We start from the raw sequence: 25228 nt of genomic DNA, 5'->3' as shown, positions 1-25228 counted from the left end.
AGAGCAACCACTTGAATTTCATCAAACTTTTCTATCAAATTTGTCCACTGATGGGGATAGCATAAGCCAGTATACCACCAGTGGACCAACAATGATAGAATCGATACTGGAGATCACTGATCAGATGGAAAGTTTCTAGATAGTTCAGGAGTTAGCAGTCAATAGATTTCTCCATTACTTTTAAAAAAGAAGTGCAATGAGACAATTGGATTTGTCACCCTTTTCACCTAGCTGGATATGAGCAAATTTCCAACCAGAAGGGAAAACACCTGTGGAATAAGAAAATGTAAAAAGGTGACAACAGAACAAGAGGTAAAATATCAACAGGACCTGGCACTTTCTTGGCATTAACGCTGTTCAAATTTTTTCTGACATTATTTTGATGGAAGACCACAGGAGGCGTCGAATAGAGTGTAATGGGAATGGTAGGAAGTGGTTTACCAAGATGAGTTAGAAGAAAAGCAGCATGCTAGCAGTCAGCTTTATCTTTGGCTGAAGTGCCAACAGAACAATCTGTTTTTGACAGAGGTGGGAATAGTGATGGGCAAAAGTTGCGACCAATAGCTCTGGCAAGAGACCAGATTGCTTGACTACCTTTTGGACTGATTAATTATCGCTTCACAATTGTTTCAGGCTTTGATATATGCAGAAAACGAACCCGCAGATTTGGATGCAAGCTCTAATTGCAATATGCTACATTCTTAACTTGAACAGCCTTAGCACATTTATTGAAAAACCAAGGTTGAGATAAAGGACAAGATTTTAAGGTGGAATGTGGAATAAAGGAAGAATAATTTCACTGGCCCGATCTGAGCAAACTTTGAAATCAGAAGATTTGAAACAGTAATCCAAACAACGAAATGAAATATCACAGATCACCCCATTCTGTATTCTTGTAATGCCAACCAATATGAGGTTGAGATTGTCCACAAGAGAAATGCACCATTGGAGAAGAGACCATAACCAAGTTGTGATCTGAGGTACCTAGAGGGCCACTTATCTCAACCGTGTACTTCGAAGGGTTGTTTGTAAATAAAAGATCAAGCATGTTGGCTGTGTGGTTACAATTGTCTGGTGTTCTGAGATGTCTGTTCTATGAGTTTGATTATTCATGATGTATTCAGTAGTGAGAGAAGGTGGGGAGGACATGTATAAAGTAATGAAGTTTCTGTATATGACGTACACACTGCACGAATATATCCAGTTCCTTAAGAACATTCTGGTCTCGATGATGCCCCCACACACGCAGTACTTGGACTCTCTCCAGTCATTATCTGGCTGAGCATAGGCATCAAGATTATACACTAGCTGATCACTGAAGCCTCCTAGACAGTTACCAATAGGCTCAGTTCAGTAGACTATCTGGGGCCAGCCCATACACAGAGATGGGAAGGGGAACAGTTGTCAGAGCTTTACTCTCGAGACTAAGCACGGTTCCACCACTTCAAGCATCCAATAAGTAAAGTGGTAGTAATATTGTAGTGGTCGATGAGAGTCATCTACCACCTAGTACTGCCTGTTAACATGAAGAGGCAGCATTCCTCTGGGCACCACACTTTGACCCCTGCTTACAGTGGTTTGCAGCTGGGTGGTCACCTCCAGTATATCAGGTGCCATATTTCAGCACTTCCACATGGGGGATTATACCTAAGGTTACTAACAGTGCCAGCATCATGAAGGTGCAAGCAATTCTGAGCCTTTTAGTAACTTTCATAGAAAGACTGATTTTTTTTTTATTCATTATTTTAAGGTCTAAAACCTTGGATGGAGTTATTCTACATGGATAAATGATCCAGGCTTCCAATCATTTAGCTATATAGTGAATTTTCTTCACCCATGTTCTAACTGATTTATAACTTGAGAAAATGTTTACTGTTTCTGAAATATTTTGTGATTCCTATGGAAAATTCAAGAATTATGTGTTACTAATGCAACAGTAAAGGTTTCTTTCCCTTTGCACTGGTGAGATTTGTAAAATATATGACCAGAGCCAATCAGGATTAGTGCTGAATTATGTTGCAAATAATGGAAAAACATTACTTATCTTCAAATTGCTTTTTAATACAGAAAAACAATCAATATCAATATGTAACTTCTAATCCAAAAAAAAAATCAATGCATGAATTTTATTTACTTATTTTTAAAATACTTCTTTCATGAAGTCCATTCTTTTTCATGATTATTCAGGGTCACCTTAGAATTTAATTGTTAAAAAGGGAGAGTAAGAGGATAATATACATAAATATTCAGCAAAAGCAAATTTACATCTTTCTGATTTTGATATCTTACCTGCACAAATTAAATAATGAATATTTCCTTTTTTCCATTTTAGTAAGTCTCCTCCTTTTCCAGCACCAATATCTAAAACATTAATTTGGTGACTTCTTCCTAACTCATGTCGAAGTTTTTGAATGAACTCTCCTACAAAGATAAAACCATAACTTAAGCAATAGTTTATAAAACTAAACCAAGTTCAATGAATTACATAATATAAATTCAAGAGAAACTCATTTGAAAGGTTTTTTTCGAGAACCTTTGATGCCACAACGATTACATACAAGTTCCACCCTTACTTGATACTGAATGTTCATCCTCAAGACCAGCTGTCTTTACTACTACATCTGTTTTGGAAACACAAAACTTCATGCACTGCCACTTTATGCACCCAAAACCTGCAAAACAGCATGCTGATCGTGCCTGGACACTTACAGACTGTTCAGACAGGATCAAGTGTTCATGATATATTATAATTTCTGACTTCCCACTGGTCACCAAACTGATTACCTGCTTTTAAACAAGTCACACGACTAGCGGATAATGGAGTGTACCCCAGTTATGGAAGACAACAACATTGCCCTTTGAATAGTCTGCTAACACACCTATCTTAGAGATAAAGAATGAAGATCTGCAAAGACAGAACATTTCATGATGATATTTGCATACAGTAGAGTCAAGAAAGTTTGCAGACTGACTGCCACAGTCAGTCAATAAACACAGTACGATTTGCTGGTGTTAGTTTGCAAGTTTCAACCTTCATTTACAAGCCCATAAAAGTTTGTTAATCATTTAGTACATAGTTTATTGCCATATGCATTAGAAATGCATTTATTTTATCAAGATTTCTGAGTGTAAATAATAAAAAATTTTGAACAGGCACAAATGCTGAATTTTGCAAACATTTAGGGAAATCTGTTTCTGAAACAATAGAAACGATGTATCAAGTTTGCAGACAGAATTCGCCATCATGTAATACTATGTTTAAACTGAATCACAGATTCAAGGAGGGAAAAGAAAGTTTAGCTTAGCAGACTATGCTGTGCTGGAAGCCCATTAACTATTTGTATGCACCCCCCCAAAAATAACCAAACAACTTGTGCACCAGAACTGGGTGACTACTGATAAACTTGCAGAAGCCTTAAGATATCATGAAATCTTTAGCGATGACTCAAAGATGCAACAGGTTACTCAGCATGTGCTGATCCTGTTACTTAACAGAGATCATCAAAATGAGTGGATGAAAATTTGCTGGGATCTCACAGTAGCTAATAACAATTCATCATTCCTAGAGTCCATTATCACCAGGGAGATTTGGTGATTTCTCTCAACAACCCACAAAGAATGAATCAACCTTAAAATAGCTTCATTCATTGTGATAAAGAAAAAAAAAAAAACAAGAAAGGTTGAAAGGGATATTATAAGGGGTTTTTATTTTGATAATCATGGTATTGCTAACACAAATAACAAAAGATATGTACAGATATAGCACCAGCTGTAAGAGCCAATTCAGCAAAAGCACTTAGAATGGTGGGCAGTGAAAGATTGGAGGTTGTTGCATGACTACACACCGCTTATTTCTCAAGCAATAAAAACTCACTTAACACAATGCTGTTGTGTTAGCACACCCTCCTTATTCACCTAACCTCTCACACCATGCAATTTTTTCCTTTTCTCAAAATTTAACATCTTACAAAGCCAACTTCCACAGAAAATGAGAAGTTAGTGAAGCAACTCTGCTTTCTATGCTATACTGCCATGACAGTTCCAGAACTACTACCAGCAACTGTACCAACAGTGGAAAAAGTAATTTCAGTACAAGAGCAGTACTTTGAAACTGGCCATATCTGTAGGTAGATTTAGTCAAATGCAATATCTACACAGTCACCAGGTCAGGCAAAACTTTGTCCAAAACATTGCCAAGGTAGGATCTGGCAGAGAGGGCGTGTTCAATGGGGGTGAGGGGGACCCAGTGATGTCTGTGAAAACATCCACCATACCACAATACCACCACTGCTGACCTGTTTTTGTCCAATCGTGTAGTCTGGTTGTAGCTGTTCACCTGCTGGCTGTCAAATATGCACCCATCCATTGGACCAGGCAACTTCTTTTCACATCACACAGGAAGAGTACTCCCATATCCACTGCAGACAGAGGTGCCAATGACAGTTGGTCAACATGGGCAAACGAACAAGTCACCTATTCCGTAGGCCTATCCGCAAGGGCATATGCTGGATAAGTGTGCATTGAACCTTTTCTCTTTGCACTCTGGTTGTAGTCTGATGTTAATTGAGGGATCATGAGCCACCTGTCATCCCAGACAGCCAACCACAGTTTAACTTGCTGTCAACCAGTAGGCTTCCCATCGTGGCATGTTAGGTAGTTGTGTCTCTCTTCAGATCATTCCCACCACACCTTCACTATGACAGCCATTGAACAGGCAATACTTGTGGTTGCTGAGATTCTGGTCCCCAGCCTTTCTAGTGCTGCAAATCACTCCCTGTTCAAGCTCCATCAGGTCCTTCCCTTTCCCCATTGCATGGGCTTCATACTGACAAATTGACAGGCACTGCCTGTGTCATCACTATATATGCACATCACTCAGTGATGCCACTCCTAGGTGCTGTGGAATGTGCCCACTCGTGGAGACAGAAATGGTCATAATATTTTGGCTCATGAGTGTACATTCAATTAAGGACAGACAGATTTTTTTTAGTCGTATTGTATGAGCTTAAGCTCAGAATCTCCATTTTTTTGTGAATGTTAAATGCTCGGAGTTCTGCTCTGGTACAGACCATGACTGCCCCAGGGCAGAACTCCCAGTAGGAAATGTTTGTGGAGTGCTAAGGTGGCAAATGATGACAAGTGAGTTCTTGGTTGTTTGTTTGTTTGTTATTTGGTTTTTAGGAGCATTAGCAACTAAGGCCATATTGCTCCGGGATATGCGGTGGTCACTCCCTGACCTTTCCGCCTCCTCCGTATTTGGTGGTGACGGGCTCGAACCCCGGTCTAATCAAGAAGCGTGTGCTACGCACTGCTGCTCCTTCCCACCTGGCTACGGAGGCGCCTTCTTTGTTGTTAAAGATGTAAGAAGGATTTAATATCTAAGATTCTATATGGTCTCTGTCAACAGGAAAGATAACATGGAGGTGTGGGCAAGTACAGGTGAATTATGGAATATTTAAAGTAACCATCACAGAAGACACAAATACAAATGCACACATACCGTTAAGAAAATATAGCACAAGGTGGATGAATAAGGAACTGGTTAGTTTAATAGGGAAAAAAAAAAAGTACAGAACAATTACAGACAATGAAAAGTTCTGAAGCGTATATAATAGTTATAATAATTGATCTGTAATAGTATCCAGGTGGACAGGAGCAGCAGTGCATAGCACACACTTCTTGATTAGACTGGGGTTCTAGCTAGTGACAACCAAATATGGAGGATGCGGAAAGGTCAGGGAAGGACCACCGCATATCACCGGAGCAATATGGCCTCAGTTGCTAATGCTCCTAAAAACCAAACAACAACAACAACAACTGTAATAGTACTACAGTAGTGGTTAGGCTGGCAAAGGTTGTGTATAAGAAATCACTCATTAAAAGATCATAGAATGGGGACAGAGAGTTTTGCACATATGTAAATACAAAGAGATCAATTTGGATCGGTCAGACCTTAACCAATGGATGGATGATAATCACTGACAACCCAGCACTGAAGTACTGATGAATTGATTGAATACATTGAATAGATCTAAACAGATGAAACCCTTCACGGTATGGGAAAGTACAATCAGGTCTGCTATAATGCAAATTTGTTCCAACGCAATTTATATATTAAGGAACAATGCAACTATAACACAATTTTGATGGCTCATGCACGATTTTGTCTGCGAGTAACACCAGATGTACGTAAAACCCAGCACCAAGCCGAACGTAGTGACCTGCGCAGCAATATATACAAGTTTATGAAGCTTAAAAAATGTCAAACATCAAATGTGTGAAAGCTATATTTCCCATTTACTGTAACTGTATTGGTCGGAGACACTGTTGTCATTCTCTGTATTCACAAGATTTTTTGTTCAAATAGAAATTTCGTGACACGGGATAGCGTGAGCGGAGGAGTACATTTCTGGAGGTCACTACCGTAAAACAATAAAAACAACTTGCAGTTCCCAGAAAATAAAAGCTACATGTATAGCTGGAACAACTTCAAGTGCCACAAAGTCAATTAGAACAAGACCTAAAGAAATGGAAAGGCTGTTAAGTATATAAATTGAAGACCAAACAAAAAAAAAAAAAAAAATTAGGAGCAAGCTTTCTCACAGTGAAAGAGAAAACACTAACTATATATGAAGACCTTAAAAAGAAATCACTAAATCCTGCAGAAGTGGCTCCTTTTAATGCTAGTAGTGGCTGCAAACACTGCTACTCTTTTCACAATGTTAAGATATCTGGCAAAGCTGCAAGTGCAGATGAGGAAGCCACAAAGGCATTTCCACCTGTGGTACAGAAAATAATCAAAGGCGTCGGCTACACATCAGATCAGATTTTCAACCTGGATGAAACAGGCCTCTATTGGAAACGTATGCTTTCAAGGACCTACATCTCTAAGGCAGAAGCTCATGCCTCAGGATTTAAGGCTGCAAAAAGATCGCTTAACTGTGATGTTCACCACCAACGCCAGCGGAGACTTGAAGTTAAAACCAGTAGTAGTTTATCAATCTACGAGCTTTAAAAGGAATTGTGAAATACAGCCTTGGTGTTCACTATAGGTCTAGCAAGAAAGACTGGATGACTGGTCAACCGTTCACTGATATTTTAGTTGAAGCTTACCATTAACGCTTTCAAGAATTATTGCAAGAAGAAGTACTTATATTTTAAAATTCTAATCATTTTTTGATAATAACGCACCAAGCTCTCTTCAGACAGTCGCTGAACTCTCTCCGAATATCAAATTCATCTTTTTACCTCCGAACACAACCTCTCTGCTACAGTCCCTTGACCAGGGTGTAATAGCAGCATTTAAGGCAAAACATTCAGGATGTTAATTGTTGCTACTAAAGGTGACAAGGCACAAACTGTTATAGAATTTTGTAAGAGATTTAACATCAAAGTTGCCATTGATATGATTGTAGAATTGTGTGTGTGGTGGAAACATATCCCTCATTTAATTCACGATTTTGAAAGCTTTGAACCTTCAGAGCAACTAAAACAAATTAGAGCACGTTGTGTTGCTCTTGCAAAAGAAGTTGGTTTCGAGGAAGTATAAAATGAAGATGTAGAAGAGCTTCTAGAGTCTCACAATAAGGATCTATCTACTGAAGACTTGCAACAAATTGTTGCAGCCAGTCAAGTGGAAAGTCAAGATGAAGATGACGATGAAGTCCAGCAGGCTGCCCCATGAGAACTTAAAACAGCAGAGTTATCAGCTGCTTTAAGTGTAATCAAAAAGCACCTGCAGTGGATTGAAGATAATGATTGTAATGCTGAAAGTAGTAGGATAGTGCTTGGTGGCATAAGGACCCATTTGGAACCATACAGGAAAAAGAGGCAAGAAAAGCAACAAAAGCTAGATAGCTATTTTAAACCAACGCAGAAGAAAGAAAATCAGAACAGTGAATCACACCCTTCCATGTCAGGTATAACAACATTTCTCCTAAGAATGATAACCCTCCTTCTACCTCGTCACTATAACTCACCAGCTACAGCCCTTCATCACACCCATTTCAAACAAGCAAACTTCATATCTTGTCAAGGTAAAGTGCTATATTTACTGCAATATTTATTTATTTATTAGGAATTTAAGATGTTTAAACCTGTGTTAGCAATTTTATTGGGTTTCTATCTTTTTTTTAGTGTTTTACTTAGCAGACTGAACATTTTTTTTTTTGAGTGCTCTGCCCCTATCCCTATTTTTTCCATAAGCCCTGTTGTTTTTAATGATAACAACTGTCTAGTTGATATTGATAACAACTATCTAGTTGATTTTTAAATTTTACAAGCATTAATACTTTCCCTAATATGCTGATATTGATAACAACTATCTAGTTGATTTTAAAATTTTTCCCCAATTGTGAGTTTCTCTACCTCTCCCAATTGCTCCAGTCAATAAGGGCAGATTGAAATTTGCCATAAAGTCACTCGCACTTGCATCCAGATGCATATAGAGGTTCTCATCATACTTTCATATCTGCAGCATACATCCACTCTCATTTTCCCTTTACTTCCTATTATCTCATATCAAACAGACTCAATGCTGGTAATGTGTTAGTTATGAATCCAAGAATTCTAATGTATCAGACAGACTACTTTTGTCAATTAACATGATTTGCCTCCCCCGCCACCAATCTCTCTTGTCTGCCCTTCCTAAATATCTTGTAGATGAGTACCATATACTCATCATCCTGTTAATATACTTATAACTTTGCTTCTAGTTCCTTTTATTTTGCCATCAGTTAATTAATACAAAAATTGTGAATTATTACTAATTTCTTAATACAATAATCACAAACAGAAATGTTACATGTGTTATATTTCAATCATTATTAAAATGAGTGAAGAAAATGAAGTGAATATCACATTGTGAGACACATGCAACAAAGTGAAAACAGTTACTTTTACATATCATTAGTTATTTAATTTTCACTTCTATTAATCACAGAAAAAGAAAAAATTATATTAATTTAAGAAATAAAATTCAAATGTACTTGAAATATAATACACTAACTTGTTTAACATAAGCATCTTTAAATACCTATTAGCATGCTTTTAATCCAATTGTTAAAGTTGCGAAGGTGAATTATACGACTTTGAGATCTTTCTTCCAGTCCTTTCTCCTCAAGTTGATTGTAGTGTTCAGCTACAACTGAAGTTAGTCCACTTTTCTTATGTGAAAATAAAACATTGTTTTAGGTTAACCTGTCAATTACATTTCTCTATCAGACTCGACATGTGTAGAGTCTGATACAGAAACACAAGGATAACTTTAATATACACAAAAAATTTTATAACTGAAATTAATATTAAAAAAAAAAAAAAAAAAAATAGTAGGAAGATATTCCACTTCCTGTTACCAATTTTCAGTTTTTCATTGTAATTTCTGTACTGAGAAAACAATGAGCATACAAAGTATTTTAAAGAAAAGCCTAAGTTAATTAATTGATAATGTAACAGAAATACAATTATACATTCTTAAATTCAGTTCAAGGATGATAAGGAAGTTGTCAGGACCTGGAACAGTAATTATGCTATTAAGACTAAGTGTAACTTAACTTGTCTGGTTAGTTTGCACTTACATGAACTTTATGAGATTTCACAGAATAATTTAATTACCAAAGTACAACAATAACTCTAAAAGGGATTTTATTTTTGTTACCCCCCACCTCATTCCTGTGGAATTCAAAACATTTAAGTGCATTAGTCTGAATCAGTGCGAAAAGGACTAGTTAATACACTAGTAAACATATGATTCAAGTTTGACTGCCACCATTTCACTTAACTAAAAAACAGAAAACCTGTGACCAGCACTGTTGATTTCATGACTGGCAATGCTGACTCATATGTTCTTAAACAAATTACAGTAGACTCTCGATTTTCCGGAATAGATGGCAAAATTTTTTCCCCAGATAATCGATTTCCCAGTAAATACGGGGAAATCGATTATCTGGGAAAATACAGTAAGTCCCCAACATATGTAAGAGATATGTTTTTTACAATATCGCATATGGTTTGGTCACCAATATTATAATGGTTCATTAGAGATATAACAGATGCACCGGTTTCAAATTCTTGAATAATTTCAAGTTTTTGTTTAATTTAAAGCACAACTCTTGAGTTCGCCCATCATTTTTGCAATTTCTAAATGAAAAAAAAAAAGAAAAAAGAAAAAAAAAGTTACTAAATAAAAATAATTCCAACATCCCTGACATAAATAACGAAACAAATTTGTCCTTTTGCAGTAAGAAAAAAAAAGTTACTAAATAAAAAAAATTCCAACATCCCTGACATAAATAATGAAACAAATTTGTCCTTTTGCAGTAAGATGGAACAACAATCACCACGACACACTAAAACAAACTAAACATTTTGTCTCTCTCTTTTTTTTTTTTTTTTTGAGTGGGGGTTGCAAGATAATAGGAAGGCCAATCTCACAATGATGACTTATAATGCCGCAAAACATCTGTTTATACCTATTCTAGTTATTACCTGAATTTTACGATTTCTGGTTGATTTTTTTTTTTTTTTTAAATTTGGAATCTTGAAGTGTCTTGGTTAATCATATCCCAGTAAATTGAGTCTGCTGTATCTAAAATGCAAATACAAGTATGATTACATATGGAATTGTAGTTACTGTTGAAAAAGAGAAACCCAATACTGACTTTGGGGGAGGGAATGGTTTTAAAAAAGGGCAACTATATATTTCATGTGTGTGTTGCTTGAGGGGAGGGGTTTACTGTCATGGTAAGCAGTGACGATATATTTTGCTAAGTGGTGTATGAATATTGTTTCTGTGAACTATCAAAAGAAATTAAGTTTCGTGCTGGTGCAAGGTAGGATCAAAAAGTACCAGAACTAAAATTTGTTAAAAATGTGTAAGCATCAAAAGAGAAAAACTTTTTATTTTATTTTGTAACCTGGAATGTATAGAACTTTTTATAGTAGATTGCATTTTTGTTGCACATTTGCAAAGATTTATTTTTATCTGTTGTTTTCAATAATTCAGCATCATTTATTTATTTATATACAGACTTCTTGCCCACAGGGCACACAGATGCTAAATAATGGCAAGCACGCTGAGAGTTACAGAATCAATACAAAACTAGAATTAAAATATATACAAAATTTAGATTAGGAAAACATAGTTAAGAGCAAATTCTTATATATATATGGATTAAGTGTTAAATCGATGTTGTAATTATTCAATACCTGAAAAAAAACGAAACAGGGGGCTACCAAATAAGTGTTGAGTACAAGGGACAGGCCGTGAGAAATTGGTTTTATAATGTGAATTCAAGCGGGGTATAGTGAAAGGTTCAAGAAGAAATGGAGAACCGATAACAGAGCTTAAGATACTGTAGACAAAAAGAGACCCATGGAGTTGTCACCTGGAGTGAAGAGGAACGATTCTGAAGTGACCACAAAGAGCTCTATAATTTCAACAGTGAAAGGCAAGGCAATTTCAATAGCATAAGAATTTAATTTGAATTCTCTCAAGTCTGTGAGAAAGATATTCCTGTCGTGGGGACCAAATAATATCACAATAATCAAAAATGGGAAATATAAGCTGCTTGTAGAGAATAATTATAACTTTGTCACCCTTGAAAATAGAGGAAGAACACGTGATTAATCCAATTTTGGAAGTCTGATATATTATGTGATCAACGACTTGATTAATACAATTTTGGAAGTCTGATATATTACATGATCAACAGGGTAAGAGGGATGAAGGTCAGATCGAAATATGAACCTAAGGTCCTTGAACGTATCAGTACTTGCAATTAGAGTTGTTGTTGTTGTTGGTATTTGGCTTAAAGACACAAGGGCTACTGAGGCCAAATTGTGTCTGCTCATAGTTTATTCAGTTAAAATATACCAGTGTAGATGTTAAATTAAATACTCCTGTAAAGGCCAATACATTTTAAAAAGATTATACGTTCCTCTATGTTTGCATAATTTCCAAGGATATGAGTTAAATCATGTGAGACGTTCAGCCTAGAGAGCGACTGAAAAGTATTTGAATATACGGTTGAATAAACGGGGCAATCAAACAGAAAATGCCTAACAGTAAATTGACTGTCACAGGATGAACACTGGGGTGGATCTTCTACCAGTAGCAGGAACAGATGGGTATGATGAGTGTGTGTGTCCAATTCTGAGTCTTGCCAGTACTACTTCCTCTCATCTGTTTCGTCGAAAGCCTGAGTGCCACAGATTTGGTTCTTGCTTTATCTGGTATAGTTTATTGTTGGTTGTATTAATTTTCCAGATCTGTAACCAGCTGTCATAACTTGCTTTGCGAACAACAGGCTTATAATCAGTGTAAGGAACCTGAGGATGTTCTGGGACAGTTGGTTTAGCTGCGAGGTCCCACTTTCATTTCCCGGAATGCCAGAATGGCCAGGGATCCAGCAAAAACCGACTGACTGATTGGACACGCTGCAGGAAAATAGCTGAGAATGAATGTGTTTCAAGGTAGGATGAGAAATTCTTCCTTATGGCAGACACAGCACTGAGGAAGTCAGTGTAAATTACCGCAGGTGAGATAGTTGTTGTTGTTTTGGTTTTTAGGAGCATTAGCAACTAAGGCCATATTGTCACGGGCATATGCGGTGGTCATTCCCTGACCTTTCCGCATCCTCCGTATTTGGTGGTCACGGGCTCGAACCCCGATCTAATCAAGAAGCGTGTGCTACACACTGCTGCTCCTGCCCACCTGGTTACGAGGGCGCCCAGGTGAGATAGAAAGTTCAATAATTTTACTAAGTGCTAATTTGATGGCATATAATTCAGCTGTGAAAATGCGGCAGGCTAATGGTAGTGGGGCTGTAACCGTATGAGAAGGAAGAACTGCAGCAGCACCAACCGTACTGACTGTTTTCGATCCGTCAGTATAGATTTTACAGGCACAGGAGTTCAGAGTAGTGTGAGCTAAGTGCAACTGCCTGATATTAAAGGAAGGTATAGTATTCTTCCCCACTCCAGAAAATGTGTATCATGCGAGGCAGAAACGAATGTCCAAGGGGGAACAGGTGCAGTTGTGTCCTGAAAAATATCGCTTAAATTGATATTCCAACTCTGAGAAAGCTCTTTAATCCTGAGTGAAGCACGTCTGTTTTCATCTGGCTCGCTCTCATATAACAAATCCCACAGAGTATTATAAAGATACTCCCAACTGGGGTAAGAGGAAAGACTCTGGATCTTAGCAGCAGTAATGATTTCCTACGAATATGTAATGGAGGATCATGTGCTTCGATATAAAGACTCTGGATTGGAGAAGTCCTAAAAGCACCCAACGCAGTCCTGAGAGCACTGTGCTGGATAACATTTAGACGTTGTAAAGTAGTGCTCCTGGCAGAGTCATAGACTGGAAAACAATAATCTAGCCGCGAATGGATTAAAGTTCTATAATGATGCAGTAGAGTATACCGATCAGCACCCCATGACATAGCTGAGACTGATTGCACTATATTCAGATGCTTTAAACATGTATTTCTTAAATAAGAGATGTGAGCTTGGAAGATCAGCTTGCTATCTAATATCAATCCAAGAAATTTAACGGTACTTACAAGCGGGATTAGAATATTGTTTATTTTAGTTCTGGATCGGGATGGAGAGCTTGCTTCTTGCAAAAGTGAGTGACAGTGCATTTCTTTTCTGGTAGCCATTCCGTAAAGTCCAGGATTGTATCTTGGTAATGGCAAGTTCATCTACGTACATGTAAGTTTCAGCAGTTTTTGGGATATCTTGTGTTATGCTGCTAACTCGGATTGAAAATAGTGTCGATCCCTGCGGGACTCCTTCCTGAATGTGAGATGCAGAGAGTACGTTTTAATATTGGACCTGAAAAGAACGCAATTGCAGAAAATTTTGAATTATTTTCGGCAAATAGCCCCTAAGCCCAGATGGTAAAGGTTCATAATAATCCCATGAAGCCATGTAGTGTCAAATACCCTTTCAAGATCTAGGTTGACCATGACTAGATGTTGTTTCATGACAAAGGCATTGCGAATATGAGATTCGGCTTTGATCTATTCTTTCGAAAGCCTTGTTGATGATCTGGAAGGAGATTCTGTGACTCCAGGATGTAAATGAGCCTAGTACGAATCATCGTTTTGAAAATTTTTCCCACGCAGCTCGTAAGAGATATTGGCCTTTAATTTCCAACACAGGAATGATCTTTTCCTGGTTTTGGTAAGGCAATAATGAAAGAATGACGCCAGGAAGAAGGATAGGCATTTTTGGAGAATATTCGGTTACAAAAGATTAACACAGTATTCAAATCCTCTTCAAGTAAATGCTTCAGCATAACGTAATGAACTCCATCTGGGCCTGTGGCACTATTTGAAGATCTGTTTAACAATTCTTGAAGTTCTATGAGTGTAAAGGGTTGGTTGTACGGGAACGAGTGGTGAGTGAAAAAGTTGATTTTATGTCGTTCTGAATGAGCTTTGATGTTCTGAAAAGTGGACACATAAGAGGCAGAAGCAGAGATTGCAGCAAATGATTCTGCAAGTCCATTAGCAACCTCTTCAGCTGTAGATAGGTCTTTCCCTTTCCAATGAAGTATTGGAGAGGGCAGACAAGCGAATTTCCCATTTACTGCCTGTATTCTTTTCCAGACACCGACATATGAGGCGTGTGTCGGTGTCTTTTGTGATTGTTGAGGCAAAAGCAATCCACGAGTCTCGTTTCGCTTTCCTTCTAATTTGCCTTGGTTTTGCTTTAAGCTTTTTTTAGTGGTGGGATTCTTACAGAAATTATTCCAAGCTCGGTTTTTTTCTGTTTGGCAATGAAGCGATCTGCATTCCACCAGTGATTTCGGTGATTGCGATATATCTTGGATTTTGGAATGTAGGTATTAGCGGCAGTCAGAATCTGATTGATGTAAGTATTTACATCATCAATAGATTCTTTCTGAACATAAAGTCTGTCTAGAAATATTTGAGCAGAATAGCCATCCCAGTTTGCCTTTTTAAACTTCCAAGTGGATCTTTGATTAGGATTTGGAGTTACCCCTGTTTGTAAGGAGCAAATAATCGGAAAGTGATCACTGTTAAAAGGATCTGTTAATGCAGACCATGACATGGTTGGAAAGATGGATAGTGAGCAGATTGACAAGTCAATTTCAGAAGTAGATCTGCCGACCGGGCTAGCAGGGTGGGTTCGAATCCCACCTCGGGCTTGGATCAAAGTACTGCAAAAAACCTTGGGAGGTGCACTATGGCCACAGAAGCCGATGCACCAATAACTACCAAAAAAAAAAAAAAAGAAGTAGATCCTGTAGGTAGGAGATCCAGAGTTTAATAAATTTAGATCATTATTATTTATAAATTCCTCAATCAACTTGCCTCTTCTGTCCATTGTAGCAGATACCCACAATGGATGGTGTCCATTAAAGTTACGGAAAAGACAAATTGGAGTTGGGAGTTGTGGACTGAGGTTGTCAAGTTCTGAAAGAGCAAGTGGTAGAGATGGTGGAATATAAATCGAAACAATGGTAACTGAAATACCAACTGCAATCAGAGCTGCCACAGCTTCTAGGATGGTTCTTATTTGGATCAGTCTGGATGGTATGTTAGTATTTACAAGAATGGCTACTTCTCCATGGGCAGGAAACTTTGGGCTCCTATCTCGCCTGTATATCATATCATTTGAAAATTTCGGTGAAACTTGGGGTGACAAGAATGTTTCCTAGAGGCATATACCTATAGGATTGAATTGAGAGATTAAATCCCTTAAGTCATCAGAATGGCTGCTTAGTCCTCTACAGTTCCACTGTATGATGTTAGGCATTATTTTGGTTTGGCTGAGGATGATTCATTTGACTGTTTTTTTCCTTTTTTTTGGGAATAAGGGGCCGGTATCCATAGCGTCATTGGCATGGAGTTCTAGGATAGGTTCTTCATAATTTAGGTGTATATCCACTTCCATAGTGTTGGTGGGTGGATCAGTTTCCTTACAGTCTTTAGTAGGTTTAAATTTTTCTTTGTCATTCGAGACTATCAAAGTATCAGTTGGGATACTAACTGGGGTGTTGGTGGCATTGCTAGTTTTGGTTTTAGAATTATCTTTCCCTGTGGTTGCTTTTACCCAATTAGATAGCGAGATGTTGGGCAGTATTGACACATCTTTTTGAATTGAGGTTGTGTGGAAACGTCGGATGCGAGAGGCATAAGATGGACTAGGCACGGTCAACATTATTTGTCTGCGTGCCTCGGGATATGTGACTTTATGTTCTACTTTGTATTTTTGGATTTTCCTGCCTGTTATCCACAATTCACGTAATTTAGAAAAGGCAGGGTGACTGCCTTTGCAGATGGGGTAATTGGAAACTGCTGCTGGACAATCTGCTTGTGAATGATCTTTTGATCCACAAATAGGACAGATGGCGTCACCTCTGTATGCTTGCTGTGAATGGCCATATTTCTGCCATTTAAAACAGCAAAGAGGATTCAGGATGTATGGACGAATTTGACAGTTTAAATATCCAGCTTTTACTGAGGATGGCAAATCAGGAGTGCTAAAAGTTAAAATGACGGAACGAGTTGGAATGAGATTTCCATCTTTTTTTGTCATAATTCTTTTAGCAGCGATTACCTTTTGATGGCTAAGTTCTTGAACTAATTCCTCCTCAGATACTCAATTAAGTTCCATTCTGTGATGACTCCTCTAGATGAATTTAAGGTATTGTGAGGAGTAACAGACACTGGCAATCCACCAAATGTTGTCTTTAATAACCACTCAGAATGTTTAGATGTGGCTGTTTCAACCAGATCTCCTGACTGTAGTCGCTTCACCGTTTTTGGTGATCCTGCAATAGATTCTAGATGTCTTTGAATCATAAATGGTGATAACTTGCCCACAGGCTGTGTGGACAGAGAGTGTATCACCAGAAAATTAGGGATGTCTGGATACTGTGCTTCAGTTTGAAACCTTTTTGGTTGACTAGTATTTTCATGACAGGATTCTTGTCTTGAGCTTGAAGGATCTAAGGGTGGAAAATGGTTCGAATCCATGATAGCTCCTTTTGGCCCTGGGGGTTTATCTTTACAGCCCAGGTTACCAGCCCCGCCATGGAGAGGCAGGAGCAGTGCCACATGGTGACCAAGCGACAGAGTTAGTAAGTTAGTACTAATAGAAAAAACAGAAAGGTGGTTTTCCTTTCTGGGCTTCTGCCTACCTCTTGTAGTGCAAGAGAGCTACTATGCTATAGAAATCAAGAAAACAGTGTTTGAAACTAAAAATAGAAACTGTTCGCTTAAATGCTCTCTGTAGAAAAACTCTGCGGGTCAAAATCAACCAAAATGTGACTATTAAGAAGACGGTTCAGGTCAATGGGTATTTTCATTTTAAAACAGTCCGTTAGTGAATAATAAGATAAATTTTATTGAGAAAACTATTACAATATGCTTTTAAACTCTTTTTAAACTAAACATAAAAAAAAAATTCTAATTCTAATTATTATAAAAACAAATATAATTGTCAAGTTTTAGTTCATTAATAATTTATGAACTTTATTTATAAGCGTTCTCTTCGTTATCAATAGCTCCCCCGATGCTGAATTTGTGGCGTCAATTTAGTCAAGTCTGATTCATACTTAGTCACCTTAAGACGAATACAAGCGTCTGAATTTTCGGTAGTTAATCTGCTCCTGTTCTTACTTAAAATAAATTTCATGTGTGAAAATATTTGCTCACATTTATAAGTAGAACCGAACCAGGACAAAATGGCAAAGCCATTTTTTTTTCAAAGATGAAAACTTCATAGGAAGTGATGCCTAACACGATGATATCATGAGAAGATGACTATCTTCTGTGTTTTCTAAGTCTTTCCGCAACGTCTTGAATTTGTCCGTCCACAATGTTGAACTTTTAAAATCAATCATTTCTAAACTTAAATTGTCAATTTTAAGATATTCAAAATACTGCAAATCTAAAACATTTTCCTCTATTTCGTTGGGCTGTATTATAAATGTAAACATTTCGCCGTGCTTCTTAAAACTTTGAAATCTACTTTCAAATTCACTTTTAATGTTCAAAATACAACTTTCGAACATATTTAGATTGCTTTCATCGATATTTTCTTTCTCATATTGGCTTTTTAGTAAGGGAAAGAAAAGAAATATTTTAGTTTTTGTCAGTTTCAAATAATATACATCCTTAAGTTGTTGCGTAGATGCCTTTGCAAATAAATTTTCTCCATGTATGATACAATGGAATGATAAAAGTGGGCGGCCAAGTTCATTTTCCATTAGTTTCACAAATCCAAAATTTTTTCCTCTCATAGCTGGAGCACCATCAGTTGTTATGGAAAACAATTTACTTTTTAAATCCAATATTTTCCCATTTTTGAAATTTGTAAACTCTTGTACTTGACACAAAATATCAATGCCTTTGGTCATGCCATTCATTGAAGCAAGAACGCATAGTTCTTCATTGACGTTCGAACTATTTATTGACGCAAATCTAATAATAATTGCCAGCCTAGCCATACTATTTACATCGGTACTTTCATCGAGTGCAATGCTAATTACGTCACTAGATAACAAATCATTTTTGACCTGTGCGTCAATATTTTTTGCCATATCTTCAATGCAACGCTGTACTGTTCTGGCCGATAATGGCATTTCTTTAATTCTCTCAATTATTTGTTTTTTTATTTGCGAAGTCATTGAATAAGTGTTCGGAACAATTTATGAATGTGTTTTTCAAAAATTCGCTATCTCTAAACGGTTTTCCGTTGGTACCAATACTAAGAGCTGCAACAAAGCTGGCAGATGTAGCGTAATTGTGGCTGGTAACAAATCTCTTCAAAAATTTATTTTGTTTTCCATAATTTAATACACGTTTAGCAATGTATTCATAATTTTCATCATTTGGCATTTCACTCACATCTTTATGTTTTGAAGAAAAGTGTCGCTCAATATTGTAAGTCCTGGCAGTAATTATATCTGTACATAAAGTACATATCAATTTGTCACCATTTTCCATACATCCATACCTTTCAGTCCACACATCTTGAAATAATCTCTTTTTTGTTTTTTGTTTGTCCATGGTAATAAAAATAATAATTATTTTGCTTAGATAACTGTTCTTGCACTTCTGAACTGAACTACTGTTTATTCACGTTAAAGACGAAGTAAACATAAACAAGAGTAGATGTGTGATCAGCAGGTGGGCAGGGCTCCTATTGGTCGGCTCAAAGTGGCATGCAGTCAGAGCACCCAGCCAACGAATAGGAGTGAATAAACGCTCGTTGAGTAATGATGAGATTCGTTCGGACAATGTCGCTGTATTCCGCCTATGTTCATTTCTGCAACTTTGTAATCAAACCAAAATGTTAATCTTATTATTTATATTTTCTCAAAGCATTTGTTTCATGTTTATGTTTTATAATTTATTTTTATATATTATATTTTATTTGCAGAACTAATAATTATCAACCTATGACACACGGGTCATAGGTTGCCGACACCTGAATTAGAGAGTTTCCAATATAATAATCAGTAAAGGCAGAGGGTCTAACTGCATGATTTGAGCAAAAGCAACATAATTTACATTTTAATGGGTTTAGAAACAAGTTATTTTTATTGAGCCAGAGTGATGAATAACTTTGTAAAGTTTAATATCATCTGCATAAAGTTGCCACTCAACATTAACCCTTCATAGATTATCCCGAGATATCTCGTTTTTAGTTTTAAAAGTTATTTGGAACTACACTAAATATCACGGGATACAATAAAACCCAAAGTAAACAATAATACCTCCAAATTTACGATTGAAACCTATTTTCTCAGGATTGTCTTACACCTGGCAGCAGATGACTGGCTTTCATTTTACTTATATTTACTTATTGTACAGCAATGTCAAAACAGTAGTGAGTGTTTCTATGTGCCACCAGTAAGCAAACTAAAATTTGCAATCCTACATGCTGAATACCGATAAGCGTTAATTGATTAGAAAATAATATCGAAAAATACTTTGACGCCCTCTTGACCTGCTGACCGTAAGCGACGCTTACCGTGCCTATCCACTTGTGGTGGCCATGTCAGAATGTATTTAGTTCACGATTATCACTTTTGGCGGAAGGTTACTGCTTGTGCGTTCCACATGATTTTTTAAATTTATTTATATAATGAGTAGTGAATAGTGTTTTTCTGTTTCTTTCTTTTATTTCAAGTGCTAATTTATTAAAAAAATCTGTATAATTTGCACACTTTTGGCATACATGACATAACTCGGGATAGCCCAAATGGGTTAATTACTCCCATGTATTTTTTACTAAAAAATTTATAAAAAACTATACAATGAATATTCGCATGATGCATACTTTTAATCTGTAAAATAAAAAAAAGTTGATCCGTTATGGTACATTTTCAGGAAAAAAATGTTCCAGGAAGGGGTTAATGCACTGAAATAAGGTTGACAGATCATTAATATAAATAATAAAAAATTTTTACACACAGAAATAATTGTTGAAGAAACTGGAATAAAGCTTTATCAAGAGATAGGATATTTAAATAGTATGAGCACTTCAAATATGGACATGATATCACTGAGGATGACTCAGAGTGGAAGATCTTTTAAAGAGAGGGCACTGACTCTCTTTAAAAATTACAGCTGTGAATTACAGGCTCCGAAAAAGTGATAAGTGTTTGCCATTTTATTTACCTAATTGTTATTTTTTATTGAACTTTATAAGTAGCCATATAGTTCCAGATACGCTGGTTATTTTTATTTTTAATTTAGATAAGAGTTTTTGTAGATTACTACTTAATATACGTAAAACCGTTGTTTCGTTCGAATCTTGCAGCCATTTTTTTTGTATAGAGTGGTAAGGAATTCAAATTTTTAATTGTGGTAACTAGGTAGCTCTAACGCAAAATTTTTTTTTTTTTTTTTATATGGTTGTTGCATGAATAGCAAATCACTTAAATTTACACAATTCATTGCGTTGACTTATGTCAGCATCTTCCATTCTGCACCTGTTCATTCTTGTATTTGATAAATCGTACGAGATTTGTCTTTGCAGTCATGATGATTGGAAAATGGTCTTCCATTTGTTTGCGTTGAAGCTTAATCTTTCCCTTGAGTACCGGTAAAAGGTGACTAAATCTGTCAACCAAACCAATCTCTTGAACAATAGGATCCAAATGGTCTTCAGCAAAAACATCAAAAGTGGCATCCAGTGCTTCAGCAATAACCCATAGTTCTGAATCCTTAGTAATTACTTCTAAGAGGAGCGATCCAATGACCTTAACTAGAGTGTAAGAAACATCATTAAGGTCACTTCCTAGAACACATCCTAGAATTCCTAAAATCCTGACTATGTTTGCACGTACATTAGCATCCTTTGACTGGTGACTCACTGTTGCAAGAAGCTGTATATCAGATTCTGTCATCTGATTGAAACTTGATGCTGAGCCCTCCCTTGCCAATTTTTGCAATACAGCACGAACTGAGCTGGTAGCAGCTTCCAATAATTCAGTATCACTGTGATCTGTTTGTTTAAAGGCTAGATGAGTTAAGTTGATCCAGAGTTTGTAAAGTTTTTCAGGTCCTCCTAAATCTTCCAAATCTAAAGCTTCAATTAAATTATGGATACAGAGTAATGCTCGGCACCTCACCGTGTGAAACCATTTCATTACATCTTTTCCTTGCTCATGACTTTGTAATACTTCAGAAATATTTTCAGGTAGAACAGCAATATGGTCAAGAACTTTTTCCATAAGTGAATAGCTGACCAAAGCTTCATGTACCTCACAGGGTACAGTAAGAGGGCACTTTATGCTTGTTCCATTCTCAGTATCATCCATATCCATTGATGTTTCATCACTGCCCTCGCTGTTATCTTCCCAATCATCTGTGTCATCTTCACTGCAACAAATATTTGTCAGTATCTCTAATGCCACTTGTTTAGCAGTTAGCACATTCTTTACCTCTTCAAAAAGATGATTTACAGGTTCCACCTTAAGTAGCTTTTTAAAGTTCTCGACGTCAGCTATAACTGGAGTGATTAGTGTTTCCTTAATAACTTTTATTACTGATGTTACCATTATATGAGAACAAGATGATATTTTATCGCATTGCAAATTCATAATTATTCCTGCTACCAGTGTTCTCAAGAGAACAACAGAAGGGTCCTGTCCTTCTAAATCCATTAGGGTCTGAATAGTTTGTAAGGTACCACTTTTGGTAAGTAAAGAGACAGCTTTAGTATTATTTTCTGACACAACATGTAGACACTGACAGATGGCAACAACAACATCAAATCCATAAATATCTACACTTAAGCATCGCAGGAGAATAGGAAGAAGCTTGTGGTGATTAAAAATATCCACTGCAGTACTACTACTTTCACACATATTCCATAATAAATATGTAGCTTCTATAAAAATCTCAGTCCTAGTGTCCACATTTGTTTGCAGTAATCTTGCTTCTGATGAATTTCGTGCTGCTTGTGAACCCAATTTTCTCTCTGATGCTTTGGCTGGAGACCAGTTACAGTTATACTTCTTGAAAAGGGAAACCAGAGGGGTCATCAGATCTTGGTCCACCATAGCTTGAGCCACTTTATGTCCTCCAAACAAGGACAAATTCCTTAATGCACCACTGATGGCATGCCTTACAGCCAAACTAGGATCGACAAGGAGCGGACCTGCAATCTTTATAACCTTGTTATCTAGAAGTGATGATACCACATCAGCTTGGGTAGCAAAGTTAGCAATAGTGCATGCTGCACTTTCCTTATCATCTGCACTGGGACTCTGCAACTTCTCTATAACTAATTGAACTGTAGATAATTCCTTAACATCTTCATGTAACTCTTCAATTTCTTCTTGGATATCCTTTACACTAGGTAAGCCAGTTGGACAGCTGCGTCTAGATTTCACTCTCTTATACTTGCTCTTTCCCATCCTATGTGCATTTACAAAACCAAGTTACAAACATCACCACATGTCACGTCATGTGCGCCGAATAATGGACGCCATGTAAAAAGCATGTAAAAAATTATATAGCGTAATTCGCATCCCTGCATTTAGTATTCTATTAGATAGTGTAGTATTGACAATTAATTAATTAAATTTATTGAACTTATTAATTTAAAATATCATGCCCCAGACTAGAGCAGAAAAGCAACGGGCACAAAGTGGCAGGAGTGCTGTGACTCGGGGGGAGAACTGAGGGGACCAATTCTCCAATGCATCACAGCCTAAAAAAATGTGCAACTTGTGAAATGTTTGCCAAACTCTCTGGAACACAACATGATCTAGCCAAGGAGGATGTCTTTGTGTGTGCCAGGTGCAGAGTGTCTAGAAATTAGGCATCAGCTCAGCATTCTGATGGGCGTCTATGAGAGCTTGAGGTGTAGGATAGATGCCCTCGAAGAAATTAATGTGAGGGGCCCGTCAAGCTCTCAGCTGCCCAAATCAATGCTAGAGCTCACTCCTGGGCATCAGGCAACAGAGCGGCAACCTCCAAGTCAGAATGTGCTGGTCCCACAGGAGTTAGTTATCGTTGGTGACTCTATTGTCAGAGAGATGGGGAATATATCATGTAAAAAGGATAGATGGAATAGGACCAGGGTATGTCTGCCAGGGGCAAAAGTTTATGACGTTGTAAAGCATATATCATCTTTTAAGAGACAAAGGGTGATATTGTTGCACAGACTGGCACCAACGACATTAAGAGTAGGAGATCTGCAGATTTAACAAGTACAGGTCAATTTTGCAAAAAAGTTGTGAATTAGGGTTAAATTTGGAAGTGTTTGCAATTCTGCCCAGACACGATAGGAGGGAGTACATGATGATAGCCTTGTCAACCAATTCGGCCCTGGAGGAAATGTGCAAGGCTCAAGGGTTAGAATTTTTTTCAGTCTGGTCTGTGCTTGTTAACAGGAGAGACTGCTTCTACAGGGATGGGATACACTTAAATAGAAAGGGTGCAAGAATATTTGCTGATGCTATCGAGGCAGTGTTAGGTGGGTCGGAAAACTGCTAGCTTGGGGGGGATTCACAGACTAAAAGGTTAAAAGTAGCTGCAGGCAGAGGTGATTCTTGCACTATTTCTATTAGAATAAGCAGCGGTGTGGAGTGAGGGGAGTTGGGGATTTCAGGGACAGTCATCATGAAACAGGTGGGTATATGGGATGTGTTAGGGTAACTAATAATAAGAATAGGTACGTGTATACTTGTATGCAGTGCTTTTTTGTAAAAAAAATAGGTGCTGGTACTCATTCTTTGCTATCAAGAAAAATTCCGTGCCGGCACGGGTGACACGGCTGGGTGTCAGCCATGCCAGCTGCTTCCGTCTGTTAAGGATCACGTGACACTGGGCGGAGTCGGCACCCGTCAATCACGGCCGTATCGCTAGCAGTTGGTACGCTATATCCGATACTGAATCTTGACCATTAATTTTATTAACACACATTTTATTAAGCATAAATTTTTTATTATACAAGTATATTAAATATAAGTCAAAGATGAGTCTTATTTAATAAATAAAAAATAATAAGTAAAATGTAAAAATACGGTAAGTACCAAGTAAAAAAATAAGTAAAAATAATTTCATAATGAAGTTTTGGTCGAGATTCAGAAACGGGTACCCCTTCCAGACTGCTAGTGATACGGCCGTGATTGACAGGTGCTGACTCCGCCCATTGTCACGTGATCTCCATAATAGATGGAAGCAGCTGGCATGGCTGACACCGACTGCGTGCCAGACGTGTCACCCGTGCTGGCACGCTGTAAAAAAGGTGCCGGTACGCCGTACCGTCACAAAAAAAGCCCTGCTTGTATGTATACCAATGCCAGAAGTACAGTAAATAAATTTGATGAATTTGAAGTGTTGGTCAAGACATTAAAGGCGGATATTGTTGGGATAGCAGAGACATGGTGTCACACAGATATAAGGAATGCAGAACTGGAATTTGCGGAGTACAATGTGTACAGAAAGGAGAGACAGGATAGGATGGGAGGAGGTGTTATGCTGTTAATTAGGAAAAACATAAAATCAAAAGAAGTGCATCCAGTGGATATAGATGAACAGTGCACTGTTGAATCAATTTGGTGTGACATAAGCACTTCGAAAGCAAAAATATGAGTAGGAGTGTGTTATAGACCTAATGACTCGAATGAGTACAATGAACAATTGTACAGAGAAATAGAGTGGGTTAGTAAATCAGAATGTCTTATAATGGGGGATTTTAACTTCCCAGATATAGACTGGAA

General features: G+C 37.3%; 2 protein-coding genes across 3 annotated transcripts in view; both read right to left on the bottom strand.

Moving 5' to 3' along the window:
- Rnmt (RNA guanine-7 methyltransferase) overlaps positions 1-25228 on the bottom strand; it is a 145752-nt gene that overhangs the window by 69786 nt on the left and 50738 nt on the right. Inside the window, exons 3-4 of one of the 2 annotated variants that reach the window (XM_090377609.1) lie at positions 9035-9164; positions 2290-2421 (exon numbers count right to left, since the gene is read on the bottom strand). In XM_090377609.1, coding sequence (XP_090233735.1) covers positions 2290-2421; positions 9035-9164 — 262 coding nt within the window. The remainder of the gene's footprint in view (positions 1-2289; positions 2422-9034; positions 9165-25228) is intronic. The other variant, XM_090377610.1, reaches the window with a different exon arrangement.
- On the bottom strand, positions 20909-22987 carry LOC150082802 (HEAT repeat-containing protein 3-like). The gene has a single exon (XM_090377608.1). It carries the CDS (start codon positions 22913-22915, stop codon positions 20963-20965), a length of 1953 nt encoding a protein of 650 aa, XP_090233734.1. The 5' UTR covers positions 22916-22987; the 3' UTR covers positions 20909-20962.

Source organism: Mastigoproctus giganteus, chromosome 7 (genome assembly GCF_048544385.1).
Source record: "Mastigoproctus giganteus isolate SK-2022 chromosome 7, ASM4854438v1, whole genome shotgun sequence".
In the NCBI taxonomy this organism is placed as follows: Eukaryota; Metazoa; Arthropoda; class Arachnida; order Uropygi; family Thelyphonidae; genus Mastigoproctus; species Mastigoproctus giganteus.
This window is presented reverse-complemented; position numbering and strand designations above follow the sequence as displayed.

Excerpts from the sequence above, each read along its gene's own strand:
- LOC150082802 (XM_090377608.1), bottom strand. The coding sequence starts at position 22,915 with ATGGGAAAGAGCAAGTATAAGAGAGTGAAATCTAGACGCAGCTGTCCA.